This window comes from Notechis scutatus, chromosome Z (assembly GCF_049901735.1).
Source record: "Notechis scutatus isolate UNSWTSFEM ecotype Mainland chromosome Z, rNotScu1.2, whole genome shotgun sequence".
Classification (NCBI taxonomy): Eukaryota; Metazoa; Chordata; class Lepidosauria; order Squamata; family Elapidae; genus Notechis; species Notechis scutatus.
The window spans coordinates 70,699,434-70,724,836 of record NC_142025.1 but is presented as its reverse complement, the minus strand read 5'-3'; the positions used below and the strand labels follow the sequence as shown (position 1 = coordinate 70,724,836).

The 25,403-nt window shown below is 37.1% G+C and overlaps 1 protein-coding gene across 4 annotated transcripts in view; it reads left to right on the top strand.

Annotated features, from left to right (window-relative positions):
• Nucleotides 1-25,403, top strand: part of GLI3 (GLI family zinc finger 3) — a 438,979-nt gene that overhangs the window by 191,856 nt on the left and 221,720 nt on the right. For all 4 annotated transcript variants that reach the window (XM_087946735.1, XM_087946734.1, XM_087946736.1 and 1 more), the window contains one exon: nucleotides 15,922-16,027. In XM_087946735.1, the coding sequence (XP_087802861.1) occupies nucleotides 15,922-16,027 (106 nt within the window). The remainder of the gene's footprint in view (nucleotides 1-15,921; nucleotides 16,028-25,403) is intronic.

Below are 25,403 nucleotides of genomic sequence, written 5' to 3'. Positions count from 1 at the left end.
ATAGTGATTTAATGAGTATTTCACTTTCCTAAACTGCTTCATGCGCTGCTGGCTACAGTCTTTTTATTTTTTATTTGTTTCTTGTTTACTGCTGCTTTTTCTTCCAAACAAACCTTGCCATTTTGGTTTATACCCTCCCATGCTTCAAATACTTCTTAATTTTCCTGATTTCTGATTGTTACAGCCAGATATTCTTTATATAATGGTGTGTCAGATAGTATAAACGTAAATGTATTGAGGAAAAGAAACATTTTATTTAGAGATATTTCTGTAAAGCTAGACAACCATTTAATGAAAAACAATAAGAACATGAGTGTGCAATATGTTTTGGTTTTGAAAAGAATAAATCTGTTGCAGCTGAGCTAAATTTCTACTGTATGAAAATGGCCAGAATCAGTTGAAGGCAGAGAGGACTTAGCTGAAGAGATCATCATCTCTGCGTGAAACAAGCAAGGTCCTGACAACAAATTACTTGCAACATTTTAATTATGTGGAGCTACTGATAATTCTGTTGGTTTGTTTCTAGGGATCATTTTCTTCATACCAAGTAAAGTATTAAGACTTCAGGGAAAATGTGCTTTAATTAAAATCATCTTTAACAAATTGGGGATCTTTCCTTCCTTGTTGCCACATTTTCTACCCACTTATCTTTCAGCAAGGAGAAAACATTTGCCACCTTCCTGTTAATCCTTAGCTTCTGTTGTAATTAGAAGTGGTATTCAGCAGGTTCTGACCAGTTCTGGAGAACTGGTAGCGGAAATTTTGAGTAGTTCAGAGAACCTGCAAATACCACCTCTGATTGGCCCCACCTCCATCTATTCTCTGTCTCCCGAGTCCCAGTTGATTGGCTGAGTTTTCTTTTGTTGCCCTACACAGGAGAATGGAGCTGGAAAGCAGGTTAGTGTGGTGGAGAGGGAAAGGGATTTTACAGTAACCTTCCCCCTGGAGTGGGGAGGGAATGGAGATTTTGCAGTATCCTTCTCCTGGAGTGGGGAGGGAATAGGGATTTTACAGTATCCTTCCCCTGCCACGCCTGCCAAGCCATGCCCACCAAGCCACACCATGTCCACCAAGCCACGCCCACAGAACTGGTAGTAAAAATTTTTTGAATTGCACCACTGGTTGTAATATTCCTGAGATCTCAGTTCTGCTTTGTATGTTCCATTGATGATGGTGCCTTGAAATTGCATAATGTAGGAATGGGGCAGATTTTGACAAGAGATATGCTACTTCTTGTTAAGTTTATATCTCAAAGCTCAGCATCTCTATATGAACTATGGAGTTTTGAATGAATTTTCTTCTTCTTTTTCTTTCCCCACTTCTTCCTTTTTCTCGGGAGATTGTGCTCATTTAGCTTGTAGTCCAGGTGTAATATCTAAAATGGGAGGACCAGGTTTCTTAAAACTGAATTTGGAAAAAACTCAAACTTTTAATATGTTACAGTCCTCAACTTATGACTGGTTGTGTCAGACCTGCCCCATACTGATCTGTTAGGAGAGAAAAGCCTTCGGCGTTGGTTGCAGTAAAGACAAGCCAAATCTAAAACCTACTGCACTCACTAGATACAAAAATAAGATGTAGGTTTGCCCCATCCCTCCCCCCATTACCAGTTTTTCCAGCCAACTGGATGTTGCCAAGATGTGTGGGGAACTCTGAGATGATTGGGGGTAATCTGCATGTTTTTCAGGGTACCTGGTAGTGGGATACTGCTCTGGTCCTTATCATCTGTCATTTCCCCCCTCCCAATTTCCTATTGTGTACACACAAAGCTTTATTGCTCTTTTATCTTTCCCCCTTTCACCTTTCTCCCCCTTTTTCTTTTGAGGACAGGATGTCTGTGAGTACCAAGCTGAACCAGGCAGAGCTGACATTCTGCCCCTCTTGAGAGAGTCCTGCAAAAGAAAAAAAAAGTGGGGGGGAAGAAACATACACTTTTTTTTTCAATTAACAAAACAATTCAATGGGGCTAATCTGGGTATTATTGGTCATGGAATTTCTTAAGCAGTTTGGGGGCTTTAATAAGTTGGGAGTCAACCCATTCAGTTTCTGAGGGGGAAATTTTTTTCCAGGCTATCAAATACTGGAGTCTTCAATGTATTCAAAATGTCTTTGACTTCAAAGTGCTGCTCTCCCTTGAACATAATGGGAAGTGGTTGTGATTTGGGATGCAAGGAAGATGTAATTTCTGGTTTTAGTTGACTACAATAAAATACCACGTGTATATGTCTGAGCATTTTTGGTAGCTCAAGTTCTACAGTTATTGGATTAATAATCCTTTTGCTGAGGAAAGATCCAATGTATTTTGGCCCCGTGTTTTTTTAAATTTACACTACCCTATGTTATGTAGATTGTAAGAAATTGGTAGAGAGATATGTCTTGTCTCCCACCTTAGTCCTTTGGGTTGATGTGCTTTTTTTTTTTTGTATGCTTTCCTAGCTTCATCCAAAATTTCTCACTATTGGCCAGGTGTTCTGTAACTGGGCAACCCAATCTTTCAGCAATGCAGTCAATTGGATAGCCTGACATAGTTTAGGGATAGCTACAAAGTCTTGTCCTTGGTCACTTTAAATGGAGTAAACCTGTTGCTACTGTGTACTGAGTTACTGTAGGCAATTTCTATGAAAAAGAGCAGGTCCATCCAATTGTCCTGCTGGTAATTAATATAGCATCTGAGGTACTGCTCCAGGAAGCCATTGGTCCTATCACAGCTCCTGTTAGTAGCATGATGATGCAAAAACTGAGTCCCTGAGTGGTCCCCAAATATTTTGGGAACTCCTGCCAAAGCCACAAAATGAATTGGACTCCGCAATCTGAGATTATTCTTTCTGGAGCACTATGCAGTCAATAGACATTCTGCACAAATAGTTTAGCCAAAGCACGTGCTTTGACAGGGTACAAAGTGCACTTGCTTGGAGAACAAATCAATTATCACCCAAATCATTATATTCCCCAAGGTTTCGGGCAGTTCTAAAATATAGTCCATTGATATCTCTTTCTATGGGGCTTTGGGCTCTGCTACTGGCTGGAGAAGCCCAAGTACTTTCCCTTGTCACCTCCTGGCAGAAGTACAAATGGAGCAGTTAGCCACATAGCTCTCTATGTCCTTTTTAAGTGACAGTCACCAAAATTGCTGCTTGATTAGATGCAGGGATTTTACAAAGCCAAAATCCCATCACTTTTGAATCATGGCTTTTTTCTAGAATCAATAATTGTTGGCTTTGTGAGACATATAGTTTGGCTCCCACCCAATCTAGATCATCTTGGATTGTACATTCTCCCTTGTGTATTTGGAACCCCTAGTCCTCTTCCAAAGCTGCCTTTAGGTTATACTTAAATCATCAGCTAGTTGGGTTTCCATTTTGGCTTGTGCCCAGGTGGTGTCTGGAGCCACCAGTTGCCCGGAGGGAATGAGGAGTTTAATAATCTCCAGCTCTGAACTATTGTATTGTGGCAGCCTGGATAAACATCTATTAGAAAGTTGCTTACTGAGGTACCTTAGCGTAAAATTGAATTGGTTAAAGTACTGGGCCCACTAACTCTTTGGGCAATAGTCTCTGAGGGTTTTCAAGACTTCTAAATTTTTATTGTCAGTCCATACTTCAAATGAGGTTTTCCCTTCTCCTAGAAAATGCCTCCAAGTTAGGCTTCCACCCATTGCCAATCTCTGTTCTTCTCATTTAGCTTTTTAGAAGAGTAGGTACAGGGCTGCAGGACTCCTTACTTGTTTTTCTGTAGAACAGGGGTGTCAAACTCAAGGCCTGCATCCAGCCCTGGATGTGGTTAGATCTAGCTCACGGAGCCGCCCTGGAAATAGCAGAGGATTGGCCATCGGCGCCTTGGCCTGGCCCAGTCCAACTGAGTGCTGATCTACAAACAGGTGGCAGCCATCCGGGCCAGAATGCAGTCAGCCTTAGATCTGCAGGGCCACCCTGGAACCAGTGAAGAGCTGCCCCTGCTCCTACCTGCCCCCTAGGTATGTGGACAGGAGGCAACAAGCACACATGGGGCCTGCATCCCTGGGGATTGTCTTCTCACATAGGCTGTCTATGTTCTGAGAGTTTCCCTTTCACCCAGGATGCCAGTCCCTGCGTGCTTGCTGCCTCTTATACATCCGCACAGGGGGCAGGGTCAAGATGCCTGAGTAGTTCCTTGCTGGCTGAAGAACGGCCCCACAGGTCAAATCTAAAGCTGGGTACAGAGACCAATGCCCTTCATGGCCAGAGTGTGCTGAATAGAATATAATTCTTTATTGGCCAAGTGTGATTGGACACACAAGGAACTTGTCTTGGTGCATGCAATTTGTCTGTCCTTTATAACTTCTTTTCCTTTCGTTCTTCCCTCTCATCTTCTCCCTCTCCTTTTTACCCCTGTCTCTCCTTCTAATTCTCTCTTCTGCATTTCCCTCTTCTGTTGCTTTCTGATTTTATACTTATTTTTGACTCTATTTTTTTTGGAGTTGTTTTTCCCAATTTTAAACTTTCCATTCTCTTTCCCTCCTTTCCTTTTTTCCTCCCACCTAAGATTACTTGTTCATTAAAGATGGCTTATTCTTTGTCGCAATCCTCTTGCTCTGCAGGCATTTCTTGTTGTCTCTCATAATTCCAAATCTCCATTTCTAAAAACTGAAATATGAAGCCAAAAGAACCTCTCCCTTCTTGTGCATCTTCTTTGTACTTTTTAAGTTCCATTTTCAGTTCTTCTAAAATTGGAGCCATTTTAAACAGTTTTAAACAACCACCCGATTGATTTTAGTCATTCAAATACAATAACCAAAAATCCAGAAATCATCACGTAACCCAAATAGTCCCAAGTTATTTCTTCTTATTTCTTTTTCCACTTTCTCTTCCTGGGGTTTTTGTTGTGATATTTCAGTTCAAATGTATCTTTGGGAAGTCTTGATGAGATTTTGCTGTAAGTTCTTTTAAATTCCAGGCAGTCTCCTCCCTTCCAGATCCTGCTTTTTCTCTCCTTTCCTGTTTCCTTTCCTGTTTTGATTATCCAGAAATCTTTATTATCCGTTTGACTTTTTATTTTCAGCATTAAATGCCTATTAATGTCAAAGTGGATTTTTTTCCAATTTCTTGCTTAAGTCTCTTAGCTGTAGGAAAAGGAGAAAAAAAAAAACCCAAATCTTTTCCCTTTTCTCTCTCCTTCGCAGCTTAAAAATCTTTTTAGGGAACAATGTTATTGTTTTTTTTTAATAGTTTCAATTCCAGGGTACCTTATTTGTTGCTTTTGCTGTTTGACCCGGTCAACCAAAACTTTCTCTTCTTATCTTCCTCCTGCACATTCTTTTCCGGTCGAGTTCTTCTTTGTGGTGGCCATTCTGACCACCGCTACAACCGCCTTTGGGAAAGGGAGTGATGGCCAGCTGGGGAGGAGAGATGCGGCTCTCCTCAACCCTGCAGGCAGTCTCCCCCTTCTTCACCACCTCTATGGGGTGGCTTAGCCCCGAAACCAGCCGGCTCGGGGCGCTCCAGCAGCGAGCACGGATCGAAGCCTCGCAGAGACGAGCTTTCGGTCTGTCGCTGAAGAAGCTCAAACCGGAAGTCCCAACAAATGCTTACATTTTTTGAATGCAGCCTGGCATTCCATAGTCTATTTAAGTGGCTGACTGGGTTTGAATTTCCCCTCTCCTTTTGTCACTAGGAGGTTGATGATGGGGAGGGCTATATGGGCAAATGACAGGATGAACTGGTGATAAAAGTTCGCGATAAAAGTTCAGGAAAGTTTGTAGTTGCTTCTGAGTATGGGGAGGAATTCATTCTGGCACAGCGCACACCTTTTCAGCGTCCATTTCTATCCTTTCCTGAGAGATAAGATAGACCAGATAGTCAATTTTATTCTGGTGGAATTCACATTGGGACAGCTTGGCATATAGTTTGGCTACTCAAAGCTTGAGCACAGCTCTGACTAGTTTTACATGTTCTTCCATTTTCTCAGTATAGATTAAAATGTCAATCAGGTAAACTAACACTCCCTTATACAGGTGTTCATGCAGCACTTCATTTATTAGCTGTATAAACACAGCAGGGAGCCCCTTGCAATCCAAAAGGGAGGACCCAGAACTGGAAGCATCCTGGAGGGCAATTGAAAGCTTTTTCCACTCATCCCCTGCTTTGATTCTCACTTATCCCACAAATCCAACTTGGTATAGGTCTTTCCTTTGGCCAAATGGGCCAGCATGTCTTTCATGAGGGGGAGTAATAAATAATAAATATATAAGTAATCACTAAAATCAATACCTGGCAACAGTACCTGTAGACCACATTCTGTCTCTAATTAGTGAACACAGTGGCCAAGAATGTGTTGATGGATCAAATGATTATTATACAGTAACTGTTTCTAAGCCCAAATGGGTAATTGCTGTGGGGAAAATAGAAATAGGAAGAAATATTGCCTTGTAGGAAGCTATGCCATCTAGCAGTTTTAAAGAAACTTTTTTGACTAGGGCTTGAAAATATCTAGAATTAAAGATCAAGAGCTAATGTCTGTAATTCAACCACTGCTTTATCTAAAATTGAAAGTTGCCATATCCTTTTGTAAATCTTCAAATTACCTAATAAAAATCATTGCCTTGAATTAGATTAGATGTTCATCCAGCCTAGTCAATAATATTGTTTACTTTATGTATCAGATCAATGCAGTTCTTTTAATTAGTTTCACACTGTCTACTTTGTAGTGTCACTAATTTTATTATTCCAAATCTGGTTGTTTTCTGAGAGCGAATGTTTGGATTTCTCTTTCTTAGCTCAAATAAGTTTACTGATAAGTTAAGCTGATAAGTTAACAAGATTTTAACCAAATTCTGTAGATAGTGTCATGCCCCTGGTAGAGACTGACTTGAGGAAGAGAGGAACAGCTGACAGGAAGTGGAAGTGTGACTCCAGAGGTTGTGGAGGAGGCTGGGGAAGGGCAGAAGCTGGCTGAGCAGTCAGAGGAGGACCCAGGCCCATCCCCTATCCATCCTAGGGCACGCAGGGAGGAGAGGATAAGGGAGAGATGTGGTCTCCTCAGGAGGAGTGTGTGTTATCTGTGGCCATCCTCCAGCCCCTATCTTGCCTGGTTTGTGTTGCTTTTTTCCTTCTTCATGTAACTGTTTGTGTGGGAGAGTTTTTGTCTTCTGTCAAAGATATTCGGAGCTTGGAAGCAAACTGAAGGAATAAAAGGGGCTTCACCTGTTTTCTGTGACTGTGTTTGTTTTGTATCCCACCCTGGGTCATCACAGATAATCTCTTCAGCGGTACCTCTTAACTTAGCAAATGTATGAGCAATGTATTTGTAGAACAACTTTTTAAGAGAAAGTTCCATGTGACTGTGACTTGGAATGAAGATGAGACAGTGTTTACATAGAGGCAGAGGATATTGTTTGTCCAGTGTGCTATTTCTCAAGTGCTAGTATTCTAAGACTAAACTGTTTGCCTTTTTAATGAACTATTTGTTTGAAATATTGATCAAATATATTTAAATAAGGCTAAAGTAAATGCTTGGGCTTTCTAAATAGGCCCCCTGGTTTGTGAGCTGAAGAAAAACACTTCTATTAAGTTTAACTCAAGGGAGGGAACAGGGAAATGAATTCTTTAATTAATAAACAGGATTAAAACAGATACTGTGATGACTTCTTGAAGGCTGTCTGTGACAAAAGTTCCTTATGTTCAGCTTCTATTGGAGAAAACAAGTTTACCCTTATAGTTCTAATTGTTATTTAGGATTTAAAATAAGTATGTTTTTCTGGGCGGCGTCATCTTGGTGGGCTCTGTGAGACCTCCCAATCATTGATCCTCCTTCAGCCTGCGCTCTCCCGGTCTTCTTGGCCTGGGAGGCAGGGCATCAGGGTGGAACACTTTGAATGGCCAGCTGGATCGGGGGAGAAGCGAAGGGGCACCGGGGACCTGAGAGACCCAGACTAGTTTGAGCTCGAGTGGGGCAGGAGTTCTCTGGATGGGATGGGTTTTCTACCGGGGGACGATGGGGGTCCACAGGGTCTCCTCTGCACTGCCAAGGCACTCCTGCCCAAAGCCCTGTGGAGCTGGGACCTTCGTGGAGCTGATGCGGGGAAGTGGTGGGGATGCCCCGTTCTCTGGTGCAGCATCACGTGGGGGGCAATTCTGAAGGAGAGAACCCAGGCAGCCCCGCTTATATAGCGGCAGGGGTCTCAGTTGAACCCCCCAGCCTGGTGGTGAGATGCTTGCGGGGTAATGGGAAATGCATCCCAGGCTTCATGAAAAGGGGGATAAAATTGAGACCCTGTTAAGTTAAGGCATTAGATCTGAAGTGCTGGGTAGTCAACTGGGTAGTTTGTCAGAAATGGTGTAGAGTCTCCTGCTTGAGAAGAGGGTTGGACTAGATTACCTACTAGGTCACTTCCAACTCTGTTATTCTATTCTATTCCTCTTTCATTATGGAAATATCAGTTAGATCTTAAGCAATGATTACTAATTTATTAGAATATTGAATGAACATGTCTGAAATTTGCAAGAAGTTTATATAAATACATCAGCATCTGGTTTTAGCTAAAGTCAGATGAAATAAAAAATATAGTCTAGCTGTTAATTAAGACTTTAAGAAAATAGCAAACTAATGGATTACTAATCAGATGTTAGTAGCAGTATAATAGGTTGCAGTAGTGGGTGGAACACACATGTTTATGTGCATATATACCTTTATAAAAAGACCCAATTATTTGATAAATTTCTAAGTTTCTTTTATATCATATTGAAAAAGCTGGTGTATGTAGCTAAACTGTTAGATTGTGACTGAGGAGACACTGAGTCCATCTTTAGCCATAGAAATTAAGTGACTTTGGGTCTGTCATTCTCTCCTAGACTAACCTATCATTTAATGTTGGCAAAATAAAAGTCGAGGGTAGAAGATGATATATGCCTTTTTTAATTCTTGGAAAAATAAATTACTCATTCTATTTCTAATTTTTATTTAAATTAAGAAAATCATCTAAATTATTTCAGCCTTGATTTTTCTGAGAGATAAAATGAGAGGCTTTAGCCTTGTTTATACAGTTTTAGAGGTGGTATTATTAAAATAGTTTCAAAATTCTTTGTTAAATACATGGCATAAAAATGACAGTCAAAATTGATTCTGTAGAATTTTCAGCAAGGCTTTTATGATATACCTTTCATAAATATGGTCCGAGACTCTGAGTCTACACTATTTTATTAAATGTCTCTAGTGCAGTGATCCCCAACCTTTCTTATGCCGCGTGCCGGTGCTGGGCGCGCCATCTTTTGATGAAAAGTGCTTCCGGTGACCTCACCGGAAGCACTTTTTCATCAAAAGATGGCGGCGCCCAGCAAAACCAGCGGCCCGGTAGGACTTGTTCCACGGACGGGCACCGTCGCATGGACCGGTGGTTGGGGACCCCTGCTCTAGTATATAGGAATCACACTTAAATTTTAAAAACCTCCTAAAAACTACATTTATGGCATTAATCAATGAAAATTCTTTTGAATATACTGACCAAATATGAAATGTGGTCAGCTCTGTTTTATGCAGTTAAACTTTCAATCTCCAATCTTTAGAGTTCTTTTCCACATGGATGTTTGCACATCTCTGTAGCTCCTCCAGCCCTCAGTTTCTTTCTCAACTTAATGGAAAAAAGCAGGAATTCCTGGTATCTTCAATCACAAGTTGTCTTTGTATATCTTTTCATACTACATAATTTGCTACAATAACTGGACTGGTTTCAGATTTATGTTTTGAAATAATGAAATACTGTATAGTTCAATCTTGTGTTACAGTCAGGGCCTTTGTTGCTCAGCTTCAATTTAATTACTATGCATTGTCAGAGCATTAAAATTTTGATTCCTTATTCTACATAAATAAATGCTGCATGGGAAATCTGCAAGTTCCTTTCTCCATTTGCACATGTAGACTAGATATGGTTTTATGATTTAGATATGGTTCTTAATTCAGAAACACACTCTATACAGCAGGGGTGTCAAACTTGATTTCATTGAGGGCCATGTTAGGGTTGTTTTTGACCTTGAGTGGCCAGGGTCAGCGTGGCCAGCGTAGACATTGCCAGCTCAACATCACTCATGTTGGAAATGCCTATGGTGGCCCAAGAGCTCTGCCAGTGAAAACGGGCTCCCAAGCTCTATTGGTCCGAGACTCAGCTGCAATGGCCTCCTGCAACCCCTGCCATCAAAACATTCAGGAGGGCCACATGTGGCCCTCCCAAGCTTCATTTTCATTGGCAGAGATACTGCGGCCCAGTACTTCACTGTTTCCACACCAGATCTTAGCACCCCGCAGGACGGCTCCGACCCCTGGGCCTTGAGTTTGAAACCCCTACTCTACAGTCAAAAGGTAAGATCAAAGTCATGGTATTTTAGGAGCTTTTAGGGAGTGCTCTGTTTTATATTTATTTAATAGTTTGGGACATTCTTCCATTATGTTTTAAAAACATAAATAAATGTTGCAGTATTGAAATTATTAATATACAGGACTCAAAGATATGACATATAGTCCTCAATTACAACTAGATCATATGGAACTTTCTGTCTCAGATCCATATATTACAATAATTAAGTTAAAAGAACACACAAATAACTCTTGTATTAAGTCACCATGATGATGTAATGCTTGAATCAACCTTATATCCATGTACTAAACTATTTGAAGACATATATGTTGCTTTCCTTTGGCCCAATTATGCTTATAAGTGGTTTACTTAAGCTAACAAGGATATTGCAGAAATAGTAAAATATCAGGTACTAATTTAGTGCTTAATATAGTCCTGAAGAAAGATCAGGAATGAAAAAACAAATTAGGGGAAAAATAGTCTTAGACTCAAAGGAATATATACAATTTAAAATAAAAAGATATGGATTTATGAAAGGCTAGAATTAGCTGGATTTTTAAATTATTACTAGGATTCATCTAGTCATGAGTTGCACATGGAAAATCTTTAAAGTGACAACAGGACTGAAAATTGATAGACCATTGAATATCTCCTCTGGAGTGCCTCCAAAATACAATCAAAATGTAAATTATAAGGTTCAGAAGAAAACATATTAAAAATATGGGAAATATCAGAGAGAAGTCAAAGGCAACTCAAAACTATAGCTCTCTCTTTCAGCTAAAGTAGTTTATAGAACTTGGCTAAATGCAGTGGTGCGATTCAACCAGTGTAACAGCCGGTTCAGTGAGTGCATGCACAGGCCCTCAGCATTTAGAAAATGAGCAGGTTTAGCTATAATACTTATTTTTGCTGCAGCCCCAGTGAGTAAAACAGTTGAACCACACTGCCATGTGAATCAGCTGTGCTCAAAAACAAGGAAATAAACCACAGGAAAGAGCAGGGGTGGGATGGGGTGCCAAATGATTACCGGAACTAGTCGTCCTCCTAAACTGGTCCAATCCGGTAGAATCCCACCCCTGGCTGAATGTTTGGTAAACACTACTATGAAAAACAATAAATGAAAAAATTTTAAAGCAGTCAAGGTGTTCAATTCTTCTTAGGAAGAAAAGTTGATTCTGAAGAAAAGAAAATATTTGAATGCTTTAGCAGATAAAAATTGAGAACAATTTTTAGTTGCCAATCTGGAAATTTCCCTTTATCCCTTGAATGGCTAACTAGAAAAAAATTAATGCCTCATTTTCACATTGTGCATATCTGTTGTCACCTAATAAAGGTCCCTTTCCCACATTTACAACTGTGGCATCTGAACAATCAGGGCTGTGCTATTGTGAATTAACTGTTGTGTTTGTTTGCCAACTTTCAAGACCACTGCTCTAAATCTAGATTGTTTTTCTACTTAGAGATATATTGCAATGAAGATTGATTGCTTGATTGATCATGTGTCATCAAGTTGATGTGACTCTTAGAATCACATAGATTTAATCTCTAATTTTTGTTCCTTCAAGTCTTCTAATGGTGCTTCCAACAAGGGCCTCCCACGGCTCTGTAATGGCACCTGCACTGTTCTATTTATACATATCAGATATGCCAGTGATAAGGGGATGCAAATTTGGACAAACTAATGATTTGGCCATGGTAATACAAGAAGAACATTGAGGTGGAAGACAGCCTCCTATCCAAAAATCTTAAAATCTTGGGAAAATTCTTCATTGAGATTCACTCACAGCACCAGCAAAACAATGACTACATGCTTGCACCTTAAAGAAAATAGCATATGAAGCTCTGAAAGTCTACTTAAACAACAACCTATACCCCTATTCCAGAAATTCCCATATTCCAGAAATTACATGAAATTAAATGGGGAGCTTCATTTGTCACTATCAGGTCATCAGCACTAGACTTGGTCTACTCCGTAGTAGAATACTATGCCCCTATATGGCTTAACAGCTGTCATACTAGTAAGTTAGATGTCAGACTCAATGACTCCTTAATCCAAGCAGATACAATAGTAAATATGAGAAGTAAATAATTCACATCCTTCAGCAAAAATTTAAATCAGTAAAACATTTTTCAGTGTGCATACTATTAAAAATATTTCTAAGTGCCATTTGATTATTTCAAAGGAAAGATACTGGGAAACCTGCTGAAATATTAAAAGTGTTAGTTTGTTTGTTGTCCTAATATATTATTCTTCCCAATATATTTTATTTGTTTGTTTGTGTACAAGATAACCAACATAGGTATGAACATAAACATGAACAAAGGAAGTAAATACAGATAAATGGCGACAGTAAGACAGGGATGGTAGGCCCGCTGGTGCGCTTATGCACGCCCCCTTTAAGGACCTCTTACGAATGGGGTGAGGTCCATGGTAAACAGTTTGAGATCGAAGCTGTGAGGGTTTGAGGCTGTAACAATGAAGTCCGGTAGAGCATTCCACTCTGTTGCTGAAGTCATATTTTCTGCAATCGAGTTTGAAGCGGTTTACCTTGAGTTTGTATTAATTGTTTGCCTGTATATTATTGTGGTTGAAGCTGAAGAAGTCATTGACAGGCAAGACGTTGTAGCATTTTGCTCTGTTGAGGACGAGTCTCAACATCTTTTTTATAGTGTGGTAAACAAAACTGGATGCAGTATTCTAGATGTGGTCTTGTCATACCCCCATTGAAGTCTGAATCTGTGGGGGAAAATGAGCTGGAACAAGAGCCGACTGAGATTGCTGTGCTCTGTCTTGTGGGGATTGCCCAGTTTGCCTGCTTCGCTGAACTTCTTGCTCTGGTTACTGTTTGGCTAACCTGTGTGGCTAACCCTGGACTACTTGCAGCCAGAGGCTTCTGAAGGTGCATGTGAGAGCTTTGCTCCAGGACTTGTAGTGAATATGGGGACGTTGGGACAACTGGAGCAATAAAGGAGAGTTAGACTTGTTCTCTGGTTGTGTTGCTTTCATACCATGGCTCGGGTCATTACAGGTCTTACCAAGGCTTTATTAGTACCTCACTTAATCTTGATTGTATCCTTCTGTTAATGTAAATGTACTTAGGATTGCATTGGCTTTTTTGGTTGCCGCCACACACTGTTGGCTCATATTTAATTGATTGTCCACTAAGACTCAAAGATCCCTCTCACAGTTACTGCTATCAAGCCTGGTTTCACCCAGTCTATACATGTACTTTTGGTTTTTCTTGCCTAAGTGTAAGAGTTTACTTTTCTCTATGTTGAATTTCATTTTGTTAGATAGGCCCAGTGTTCAAGTCTGTCAAGATTCATCTGCACCTTGAGCCTATCTTCTATTAGCTATTCCTACCAGCTTAGTATCATCTAGACAAATAGAAAAAAAAAGTCTTCTCCATTAATAAAAATATACTATAATCATATGTGTATGGTTCCTATGGTAATAATTAAAACTACAGAATTATAAGTATGAAAATACTTTAAGAGTTTCTAGAAAATATTAATATACTTGATAACAGCACCATCTTAACTTGAAATTGGGTAGTATGATCTTACATGTTTTGATTTTGTTTGCTCACTCGCAATAGTTATGTGTTTATTCTGTGAATTAGGTTTAACAATTTTGATTCATATCTCTTACTAGGTTCTACCTTATATTTGATGAAATAAATACATGAATATGGTTTTTGAAACTTCCCACTTAGTTTATCACTCCTCCCTTTTTATGATCCTCTACCCTTAATTTGGGTAGACTGGATAGGATTTACTGGCTGGATCCCCTTCCTGATGTCACACCAATATTTCAGCAGATATTTTTCTTTGCATTCTAGAAGAGAAACATTTGCTGCTACCTAGGATTAAACTCTCAATCTTCCTAATAGGAGGCTCGGCCATTGCACAACTCATATCTTACTTTATCACTGTTTATGCTTTAAAAGTTTCCTATCTTTTTTTTCATACTTCTCTGATTTATCTTGCATATACCATATATTTTATTTTTTATGGTACATGGTTTCAATTTTTTAAGCTACAACTATAAACATGTTCTTGTATAATTCCTTAATTACCAAATTTGTATTCTTTTAGGTTTCTTTTGTTCAGTATTGCTCTGTAATTTTGCTCTTCTAAATACTATATTACATTGTATTAATATTTCATAGCTTTTTCCTAACTCTTTCAAATCTAATTTTAATTTCTTGAGATGTGCTTAGAAAATACTAGCTGATCCATGTGATGTGACACTACACAGGTCTATGACAATTAAATACCTTTTTCTATAACATCCATTTAAAGTAGTACAAAGAGAACATTAGAGAAAAATGGTTGCACTTGCCATGGTAAAATGAAAGAATCATAATCTGTTTCTTAAGTTTTTGGCTTGGGTTCATATAAATGAAATTTGTACTGAACTCAGTTAAACGGCTATCTTTGTCATATACTTCTCCAGTCTTGGCAGAACTGTCTCCTACAATTCTGCAAGATTGTAAAAAGTATAGGAAAAGAGATGTGGAGAGTCAGAATTCAGTAGTAAATAATATTTTTTTGTAAAGATGGTTCAGTCCCTGGCCTCTTGGCCAAACAAAAATTAGATACTGCATGATATCTATTTTACTATAATCATAGGAAGCCAACAAGTCAAGGCAAACATGACTGGATTGCATGAAAAATAGTCTTATCTGAACATCCTAAACATCTTACCTGAACATCTTATCTGAACATCCTAAATTAAGCCTGGCAGGATCCAAGTAATAATGCAGAAATTTGAAAAATAATTATGATTACTGAATGTGATCTCCAGTATTCTGGGACAAAATTTACATCCCTGAGCAGTAGCTCTCTCTCCGTATAATTATCAAAATTGGAGTGATACAAAATGATACAAAAATAAAGAAATGCACAAATAAGTTCAATTACATTGGTCATATACAGGTGATTCTTGCTTAATGATAGTAATTGGGACTGGCAACTTCATCACTAAGTATAACAAGGCCATAATGTGTGATATCACCTGACTGCTCCAATTTACAACGACACTTATAGCAGCTTCAGTTGCAGTAATTAAATATATTCTGTATAGTTAATATGTAAAATGTTATGTGATCACCATTTACAATCTTCTGCCAGCTTCCCCATATATTGCCCCCAAATTTGAAACTGGCAGTGAAGTTTATGAATGATGATCATGTAATCACAGAATATTGTGACTCTTAATAGCAATAGCATTTAGATTTATATACTGCTTTACAGCAGTCTCTTAGCGGTTTACAGAGTCAGCATATTTCCCCCAATAGTCTAGGTCTGTAAACTTGATTGGTGCTTGATTTGTGATTGTGAGGATGCTATTACAGTCACAATTTGGAGTATCGGTCATAAGTCTTCTCCTTCAATAGCGTCGTAATGTTTGCTGAACATATGGTTACTAACCAAGAACTACTTATAAATACAAAAACTTGTTTTTTAATGCAACAGGAATTGCATTAAATACATGCTGCATTAAAATAATGCAATTTTTAATAAATGATTGGTTTTTAAAAAATATCCTATAATTAAAATTTAAAATAATGATATCTGTACTTTGTTTTTTTCAGATCCACCTCATCTTTTCTCAACTTTCCACCCTCCAGTACCAATTGAAGCAAGGCATCATGAGGGACGTTATCATTATGATCCATCTCCCATTCCTCCACTACATGTGTAAGTATGAATATTTAAAAAAAGATATTTGCTTCTTCTGATAGTCTGTGGAAACATGCCTGTCAACATATACAGACTTAATAACAAAATAATTTTCTTGACTTTTTTATGACATGGATGGAAGAATTAGGTGGAAGCTGAACCCAAGTAAGACAAAATTCCCTGGCTAGTAACTTTCAACAGGCAAGCATTACCTATAAAGATTGGCTCTGTGGTTTGGAAGCCTTTCTGGATTCATGCTTTTTTTGGAACAGCAACTGAAATTGAGCCTATGGCCAGGTGCACTTCTTGCAGCTTTCCCTTGACCAGAAGAAGCTGCATGTCCTTACCACCCATTTAGACTATTGTGATATGGTTTAATGAACTACTCTTAAAGACTATTTGGAAACTGTGATAAATACAGCAGTGCTTACTAGGTCTCACTGTGGAAACCATATGACACCAATTATGTGGGTTCTGCATTGAGCCATGTTTTATTTCCTGGTACAATTTAAATGTTGATTTTGATCAATAAGGTTCTTGGCATTGGAATATTTCAGGGCTGTTTGTTGCAACTAGCGTCAGCCCAGACTGTTAGAACTTCCAAAAAGAAAATAGTTATTAAACAAGTACTACAGGGTTATGAGTGTTTCCTTAGCGAACCTTCAAAATTACATGATAAGTGCCCCCTAGTGTTAACAAACAAGACCTGAAATTATGAATGTTGCAAAAACATGGCAGTTGTTAGCCCTTATGAATGACCACAGAGGCTCTGCAACATTCACCCTGCCTATTCACCACCACCACCAGTTCTGCATGGACACTCAGCCTGTGGAGACTCGCCTTGCGAAAATCTCTTTTTAGCAGTTTTTTTTGTCTACTTTGTTGCTTCAGGCTTTCAATGCATTTACAGAGAACAGGCCTAATGTATAGCAAGATCATGTAAGATCAATAGTACGAGCTACTGATCTCGCATGATATCGCACTTTAGGCCTCTGTTCTCTGCGAATTGAAGCTTGGACATTTGCAAACAGAGCGAAGTCTTCGATCCTTCAGCCTTCCTTCTATTTGCCATTTCTTTGCCCAAGACTGCAGGAATATTGCATTCCTGTAGGCTTCAGCAGCCCTTTGCAAAAAGCATTTGTCGGCACCAATGAAGCTTGGGAGGGGTGGACACCTCTCTCCGAAGCTCTGTTCCTTTGGACAGAGCTTTTGCAAAGGGCTGCTGAAGCCTGCAGGGACACAATCCTCAAGTGCTTTGCCAATGAGAAAGGAGGCCCTCCATGCCTCCTTTTTCATTAGCAAAGCTGCCCTCAAGTGATTCAGAGGTGAGGAAGGAATCCATGCCCCCTCCATGGCTCATGTTTTGTCACCAAAGCCATCCTCAAGCAGTTCAGCAGCGAGAAAGGAGGCCCAGAATGACTGCTTGGGAAAGGCTTCAGTGACGAAAAAGGAGGAAACAGGCAAAGAAACAGGCTGGAGAGGAGAAAGATCTTCAGGTAAGTGACCCAGCATGACAGGATGGGAGAAGACCAATTGTGGGAACCCCAGGAGAAGGAGAAGGAGGTATCTGTGGGTCGGGAGGCCTTGGGTGGTCTGAGGCAGGTGGCCCGTTTCATCACTAAGGCCCCCCATGGCATTCGCACCTTGAGATGCCTCAAATGCATTTAACGAGTCACATTCAATTAGTGAATGCGTGGGCGAAAGGAGGGAGTGATCATGTTCAAGGTATGAGATTCCCACAAATTCTTGGGTTATGAACAGGGGTGGGCTGATATCGGTTTGCATCAGTTCAGGCAAACCGGTTGTTAATTTTATGGCTAGTTCAGTGAACTGGCAAATCCTTCCCCTGGTTGGCTCTTTCCACCCCGCCCCACCCCTCCCAGGAGTCCCTGTGTGGCCTGTTTTAGATCGCAGGTAAGTGCAGGGCCCATGTGGAGGCTTCTAGGGCCTCCTAGAAGTTTCGGAAAACTGGAAATGGGCTGTTTTCGGCCTACAGAGAGCCTACAGAGCCCAGTGAGGCCTTTTTTGCCTTCCCAGAGGCTTGAGGAAAGCCTCCAGAACCTAGGGAGGGCGCAAAATGGGCCAGCCAGAAATTCTGGAAGGCCAGAAATGGGCCTGTTTTTGGCTTCCAGAGAGCCTCTGGAGCCCGGGGAAGCTGTTTTCGCCCTCCCAGAGGCCCAAGGAAAGCCTCTGGAGCCTGGGGAGGGTGAAAACACCGGCCCCGGTGGCCCATTTTTCTCCCAGTCCAGGGTGGTGCAGGAGGCCAACTAGGGTACAGAATTTTTTTGAAGTCCACCCCAGGTTACAAATGGACTGGGTAGGCTCCATTACTTTTGTAACTCGAGGACTACCTATACCACATTTTTAAAGTAGTTCAGGAGCCTAAAGCTAGATGGTCATTTTTTCCTCTGGCAGCATTGATGCTTTGGGACAGCCTTCAGACACAAAATTAGATCACTTTCTTCTTGTTAACTTTTTTGGCAAATATTAAAATTCAATTATTTCAGAGAGGGTTTTTTTCTTACATTTATATTTAGTTTTATTTTATTTTTTGATGTTTTTTCCCTTTATTCCTATAATATTTGGGAGGTTTTTTAGTGTTTTTCTCATTTTTAACCTAATCACAGATGTCTCAATTCTTGTTTTATATATACTGCATAGTTTGGTGAACATTGTATGATTTTGGTGAACTAAAAGTTTTCCCAATAAATAAATGAAATACTGTATATGGACAGGATTCAGTGTTAATCTGTGGCTCAAAGAAGGGATGTAATAGAAAAAAATAAAATAAAATCAGATAACCACTAGAAGAGCTCAAAGTTAAGCTGTGGGATCCTTGGTACTCTCTGAGCTCGGTTGGGTTTTCCTTTTTGCAAATGTTTCCTTACCAAATTAGGCAACGTCATCAGTGCTAGTAGTAAGTGGGGTTTCAAACAAAAATATCAAAATAAGTCCTCACTAACAGTCAATATCCAGATGAGCAGAGATTAACACCAAGATTACCATTAGACCAACTATCAAGAATATCCCAATCAAAGTACTACCATAAAATTGAAATAAAAGATAAAGCCACATGTTAACGTGATTAATGAAAGTATGAAAAAATTCTTATATTATTATTGTATACATGTTTGTCTCCCAATTTTAAGGTAATTAGCCTGTTGTACATGTGATATTGCCCTAATATTGACAATATGATGCCCTCCATTGTGCTTATCTACTTATCTGTTGTCTTTGTTGGCATGGAATAGTTTTTACATTAGTTATAAATAAATTTAAAATAAATTCCATCCTCTTGGCTCCCTCCGTTTGCATTTTTACACAGTGCATATCCTGTGTGTTATTTCAGTTACATTTACCACCAGGAGTCACCACATGTGGCTGGTTTCATCCTTACTAAACTCCTTAGATGTGGATAGGCACATGCTATTCTAAGTAATTATACTTATGAGCCTATGCACTTTAAATTACTAAATATGAGCATTAGCTGCACGACCTATTCATATTCTACCATTCAGTGGGAATGAGGAAGGAGTATTTAAAAGCTCTCAGAATGGTATATACGCTCCACCTCCTGTAATTTATTCTTTGTGTTTACTGAAGCAAAATGTCACTGCTTTTTACAATACTGTAATGAACAGCTATACAATAGATCCCCAAATATTTTTTGCAATTTATTCTCTATTATGTAATTTCATAAAAACTCAGTTAAAAATATTGAAGTTTCCAATATACTATCAACTCACATGAGACAAAAATGATGAAAATGTTGGTAGAAAATGTTCTGAAAAAGGGATAAATGACTTGGGTAATGGTATTGACACAGTAAATAGATATAGATATATTTAAAAATTATAAAAAAACAAATGGGGTAAATTAATGTTAAGTATCTTGAACAATAAAACTGAAGAAAAAAACCCATTATAAGCCATAAAAAGCCAAATTCACAGTGTAAGTTGAGCCTTTTACTAAAAAGCATGATATGTACATTTAATAATCCCTTACTCACTGTGTGAAAACAAAAGAAGCAAAGCTCAAGTAGTACTTTGAACGCTAATGCCAGTTGTTTAGTTGGTAGATTGCTTCTCCATGGCTATTAGTTACAGCTGTGTAATTACACATATGGTGAGGGGAAAATGAAGTTGTTTTAAAACAAGTGTGAGTAGAATTAATTGATATTAACACTCCTAACTACATGACCAAGTTGCATACACAATATTTTATCAGCAGTTATTTTGGATTAGTCTCTTATTAACTAAACAGTAATTTCAGAAGAAATTACCCTGAAGGCTAGCAATTAATCTGAGTTGCAGTCATTCATGAGAATGAGTATTAAAAACAAAAGCAAATGTGTTGCTCTGAGAGAGTTGGTGCGGAGGTGTGGGGGGAGAAGAAAGAGAAGGAGAAGAAAAGAGGAAATTTTCATGTTGAATGTATTCTTCTATTATCATTGGGCTGACACTTAGTCATGCAATAAAATGCATTTAAATCATGCAATACAATGCATTTGAATGTTTTAAGGTAATCTAACTGAAGGAATTGCTTTATATTTCAAAGTCATCCAATCTGTTTTAAAAGACACCCATTTCTATAGATTATCTTTAAAAGCATCATGGAAAAACACAATTGGCTTGATAAATAGCTGTGGTTTTTTTAAAGTATAAGCTAACCAACCATATACACTTCAGAAATAAGCCTTGATGAATATAGTGAAACTTATTCTATAATACGATTCTATTTCTATATTCACATACTTGGAAGTAACTATATTTGGCATAGCATGATGTGTGATACCAGAGAATTGTAGTCTATTTATTTTATGTTATGTTTGCAAACACCCTCGGGAATTCTTGTATGTCATTTGCTAGATTGTTTTTGTTTCTGCAAAATAATTCACACCTTTTTCTAGACTGGACTGAAACATGAAGTTTTGCTTTAAATTAAATTGTCAAGAAAAAGTTCAGACTTCTTCCTTTCACAATGTTTTTTTACACAATGTTTTTGTGTAAAACATTTAATACATTCTTTACACAATGATTTTTTATGCAAAACAGTTCTCAATTGTCTTGTATTAGATGTCAAAATCAAAGTTGTAATGCTTTACATGTGAACAAACAGCCCTGCCAATGGGTTCAGATAGATAAGCCAGTAGCCTCATAGAAAATATCTGTGATTTGTTTCATCAGGTGGAACATTTTCAAGTATTTGGCCAATAATAGACTGTCTTGCAGAATTCAAATTTAAAACAAACAGTAAAAAATCCCAAATTGACTTAAAGAACAGCAGAATTTATGATAATGGTGCAATTTTGGGAAAGGCAGCTATATCTCATTATTTTATGCTGAAATAAGTGAAAATAAAAATGGCTGACATAAATGGGTAAAAGTATTTGTAAACAGACAATTAGGCTGTGATTCTATGGACAACCCCGCTGTTGATGACATTATAGAGCAGATTGGTCAAAATAGCAATAGTCCTGAATGGTTATTTGACTATTTATTACTTTGTATTGGTCAATATAGTCCTCCCTCCCTTCCTTCTTCTAAATAAACATGAAGTAACAGCCATATAAAATTTATGTTGGATGGTTAGCAGTTTGGGGAAGTCACAAATACAAATGTTATCTTACAATATATTTTAATTTGGGTATAGAACTTCTTCATTCTATTTTACTTTGAAGCAAAATTATGTACATATGAATTAAAAACTGTTGAAAAATACTAGTATGATGATGAATTGCTGTAAGATATTTAGTGCACTTCAGGACAAGCAGCCACTGCTATGATCATGCTATTATATCCTATCACTAAAGATTCAATTGCAAAAAAAAAAAAAAGAATAAATTGCTTCTTTTTTTAAATAAACCACCCATATTAAGGCATCAATAGTATGGTGTCAAATTAAATTAGAATCTCATAAAATGAAATATGTTCCTTGTTAGCTTCTTGACACTTAATTTGCCTCCAAATGAGTAGAGAAAATCACAAATATCACAAATATGAGTAGAGGAAATCACTTGCCTTTGTTTTTCCAATCATAGCTTATTAGGTGTTAGAACAACTGCAATTATAGCTGGATAATAATGTGCGTGCACATGCTCACATCCGCACACCCACATCTGCACACTCACATGAATAAGTACAGAAATATGTCACTTTGAGTTAACAGAATAAAAGAGTTGGAAGGGAAGGGACCTTGGAGGTCTTCTAGTCCAATCCCCTACTGAAGCAAGAGATCCTATATAATTCCAGATAAGTGGCTGTTTAGACTTTTGCTAAAAGCCTCCAATGATGGAGCACCCAACAACTTATAGAAGCAAGTCATTAAAAATCTGTTTGGTAGGTTAATAAAACTTTTTTGTTAGGACTTGCTTAGATTAAAAAAAAATATTCCTAATGTATATCTTCAGCTTAAAGTTCAAAACAATATAAAATATAAATTTGCTTTATATGGTCCCATGATAATGTATAACATACAATAACATCACATCATCTGTAGCATTCCTAAATAAAACAAATATGAAATAAATTTATATAAATAAAGGAGAGTACCATAAATAAACAAGCCTATTATTCTTCAACATGACAGCTATATAACAACAATTTTTCTTGGCAGTGTGTACATCTTGTAAAGCCAAAAATACATTTCAGAATTCAATAAATAGAATTCAGTAAATTTTTAACCATTTTTCATATGATACAATTCTATCCAATTTTAGTAAGTAGGCAGAATATTGTAGCCTTAGTGTACCTGGATATCCGAAGTCCTGTGGCCATCTTTTGCATTTCTGTTCAGTTTCTTTTGTCTATAAAAACTGTTCATCTTGGAGAGTGAATATGGTATTTAGCAGATAGGAAGGACAATATATCAAACAGAGTACAAAAAGTGCTATTTCTGTTTTCCATGTATTTTGATCCACAATCAGCATAGTATAAGTTTTATAGATATCAGCATCAGTTCACTTTCCATATATTGGGAGTTCTTTCTGAACAATAATAATATTACATAGGTTTAATGTTAGCAATTGCAGTAAAGTGAGTCTATCATCTTACCTCACTAGGCAAACAATTTTTATACATGAATTTATATAGATATGATAAAAAATACTTCTTAATTTAAATATTAATTAAATATTAATTGATTTAAAACATTTAAGGCTATGGTTAACAATAAAAAACAAAATAAAAAATCTCAAAAACAAAAAAAAATCTATTAGGTATAATACACTATTTTATTCTTTACAAGGTTTATAGCTCTACTTACATAACAATGAATAATAATAGTTTGACGTATAACATTTATTCACAGGACACTTAATGAAGGATGCAGTTCTTTGTTAGGCAACAATAGTCATTAATAATTGCTTTGTTGGGCAATGATAGTCAATATTATTGTCTCAATATTATTGATAGTCAATAATAATTAATCAATTGATTTGGTTCAATTAGTTATGTTTGACTTGCTGATCAGCTTAATATATCGTAATTTGGTATAAAAATCTTGGAGTTTCTTTGATGTATTATATAATGAAGGCTACTAAAGCCAATAAGCACATTATTCAAATTTTCTATAAGTATATAGAAGTTTTTTTATTAACATGGAAGGAATTTCCTTTTGTTGAAGTGTATCTTAGCTGGGAATGGATTTAGAATGGTTTTAATCAATATAGGAATAAACTCCTCTGCTAAGATTAGTTGCCTCTTTAAAAAATATAGTGAATTTAAAGATATGTTTAAAAGGGGGGGGGGGAATAACAGAAAAAAAATGCTGTGATAGAAAACTCCAATAGCTGCTAGTACCTAAACAGTCATTTTATTGTTTCCAAAAACACTTATTCCAAATGACTACATTGTTAAAATATAAGTGATGTTCAAGGATAGAAAAAGATGTGCATCAAATATTGAAAATTGTATTTGTTTATCAAAATAAAAATAATAAAGAAAATAAAAATAATGAAAAACAGGGGAGAAAGTTGAATTCAATTCAACCAATTCTACTTCTTTTTCTTTTGGCTGTGGAAAATAATATATATATTTGTACCTGTTAATCTTTATAAACTATCATTTATATTAATACAATTTATTATACTCTTTTTTAATTTAAAGGCAAAAAATAGTTTTTTAAAACAGCCCTTATAATATTTTACAAACTTTAAGAATTACTCAAACATTATATATCAGAAGAAAACAGAAAAAAACATTTTGTGACAATTTAATAATTTAATTTAATTATTTCTTCAATATTAGTGTAGCTTTTGTCCTGTGCCAAGTTGTCCCGCGGCAATTTGGCCATGATGAGTTGTCCTGCAGTGAATTGGCCATGGCGAATTGTTGTAGACCCAATATTTTACTATTTTAAAGTAATTGGTAACCTTGGATTGCTTTGTTGTGGGTGACTGAAATGCCCCCATTTTTATGAACTTTAATTGGTCAGAAAAAAACCAAATAGTCAGATAAAATAAAATGAAATCAAAAGATATATTCTTGTTAAGCAAACTTTTGAGATGTCTTAACAGAAAATTAATCACTTTATAATTTTTTTCAAGTTTTTTATTTTTTACAAATTTATCAATGCATGCACCTGCGTGTCATACATTTTAATACAAATAAAATACTATTAATATTTGTTTCATTTAACAAGCTTATATAATTCTAGTAATAATACACATATTTTTATTAAATTATAATCTTTTATTTAGATATTTAATATTTCAGTGTGTCATTTTTATGTCAATCACATTATACTAAATGTCATACCTTTTAATACAAATAGAATATTATTAATCATTCTTATTATATTTAGCAAGTTTATATAATTCTAATAAAAATACGAACAGTTATGTTAAATTAAAATCTTCCATTATTTGCTTGTTCAATTTATAATCCTTCATTATTTGGTTATTCAATATTTCAATATGATATTTTTATGTCAATCACCATATTCTGCATGTCATACATTTTAATACAAATAAAGTATTTTAATCATATTTGTTACAATTAGCAAATGTATAATTATTCATGTTGAATTATAGTATTTCATTATTTATTTAATCAGTAGTTCAATATATTATTTTTATGGCAGTCACCATATTATTTAAATATACTTAGTAATACCATCATTCAAGTTCTAATTTCCCCCCTTATTATTACTTCTCATTATATACAAATGTGTATTTTATTTTTAAAAAATCAGCAGTTTCCATCCCTATTCTAACTTCGATTATGCCACTACTGTATTTAAACCTTTCTAACCATCATATCTTTTTACTGCTTTAAAGCTTTAATTGTTCGTTTTTTAGCTTGCCTCCCATATTCCTCTCTTGGATCTTTATTTCTGTCTGCTTCGACATCTTGGCTACTCATTTTACACATTCCTCCCTTCTCTGCCCTTCTCC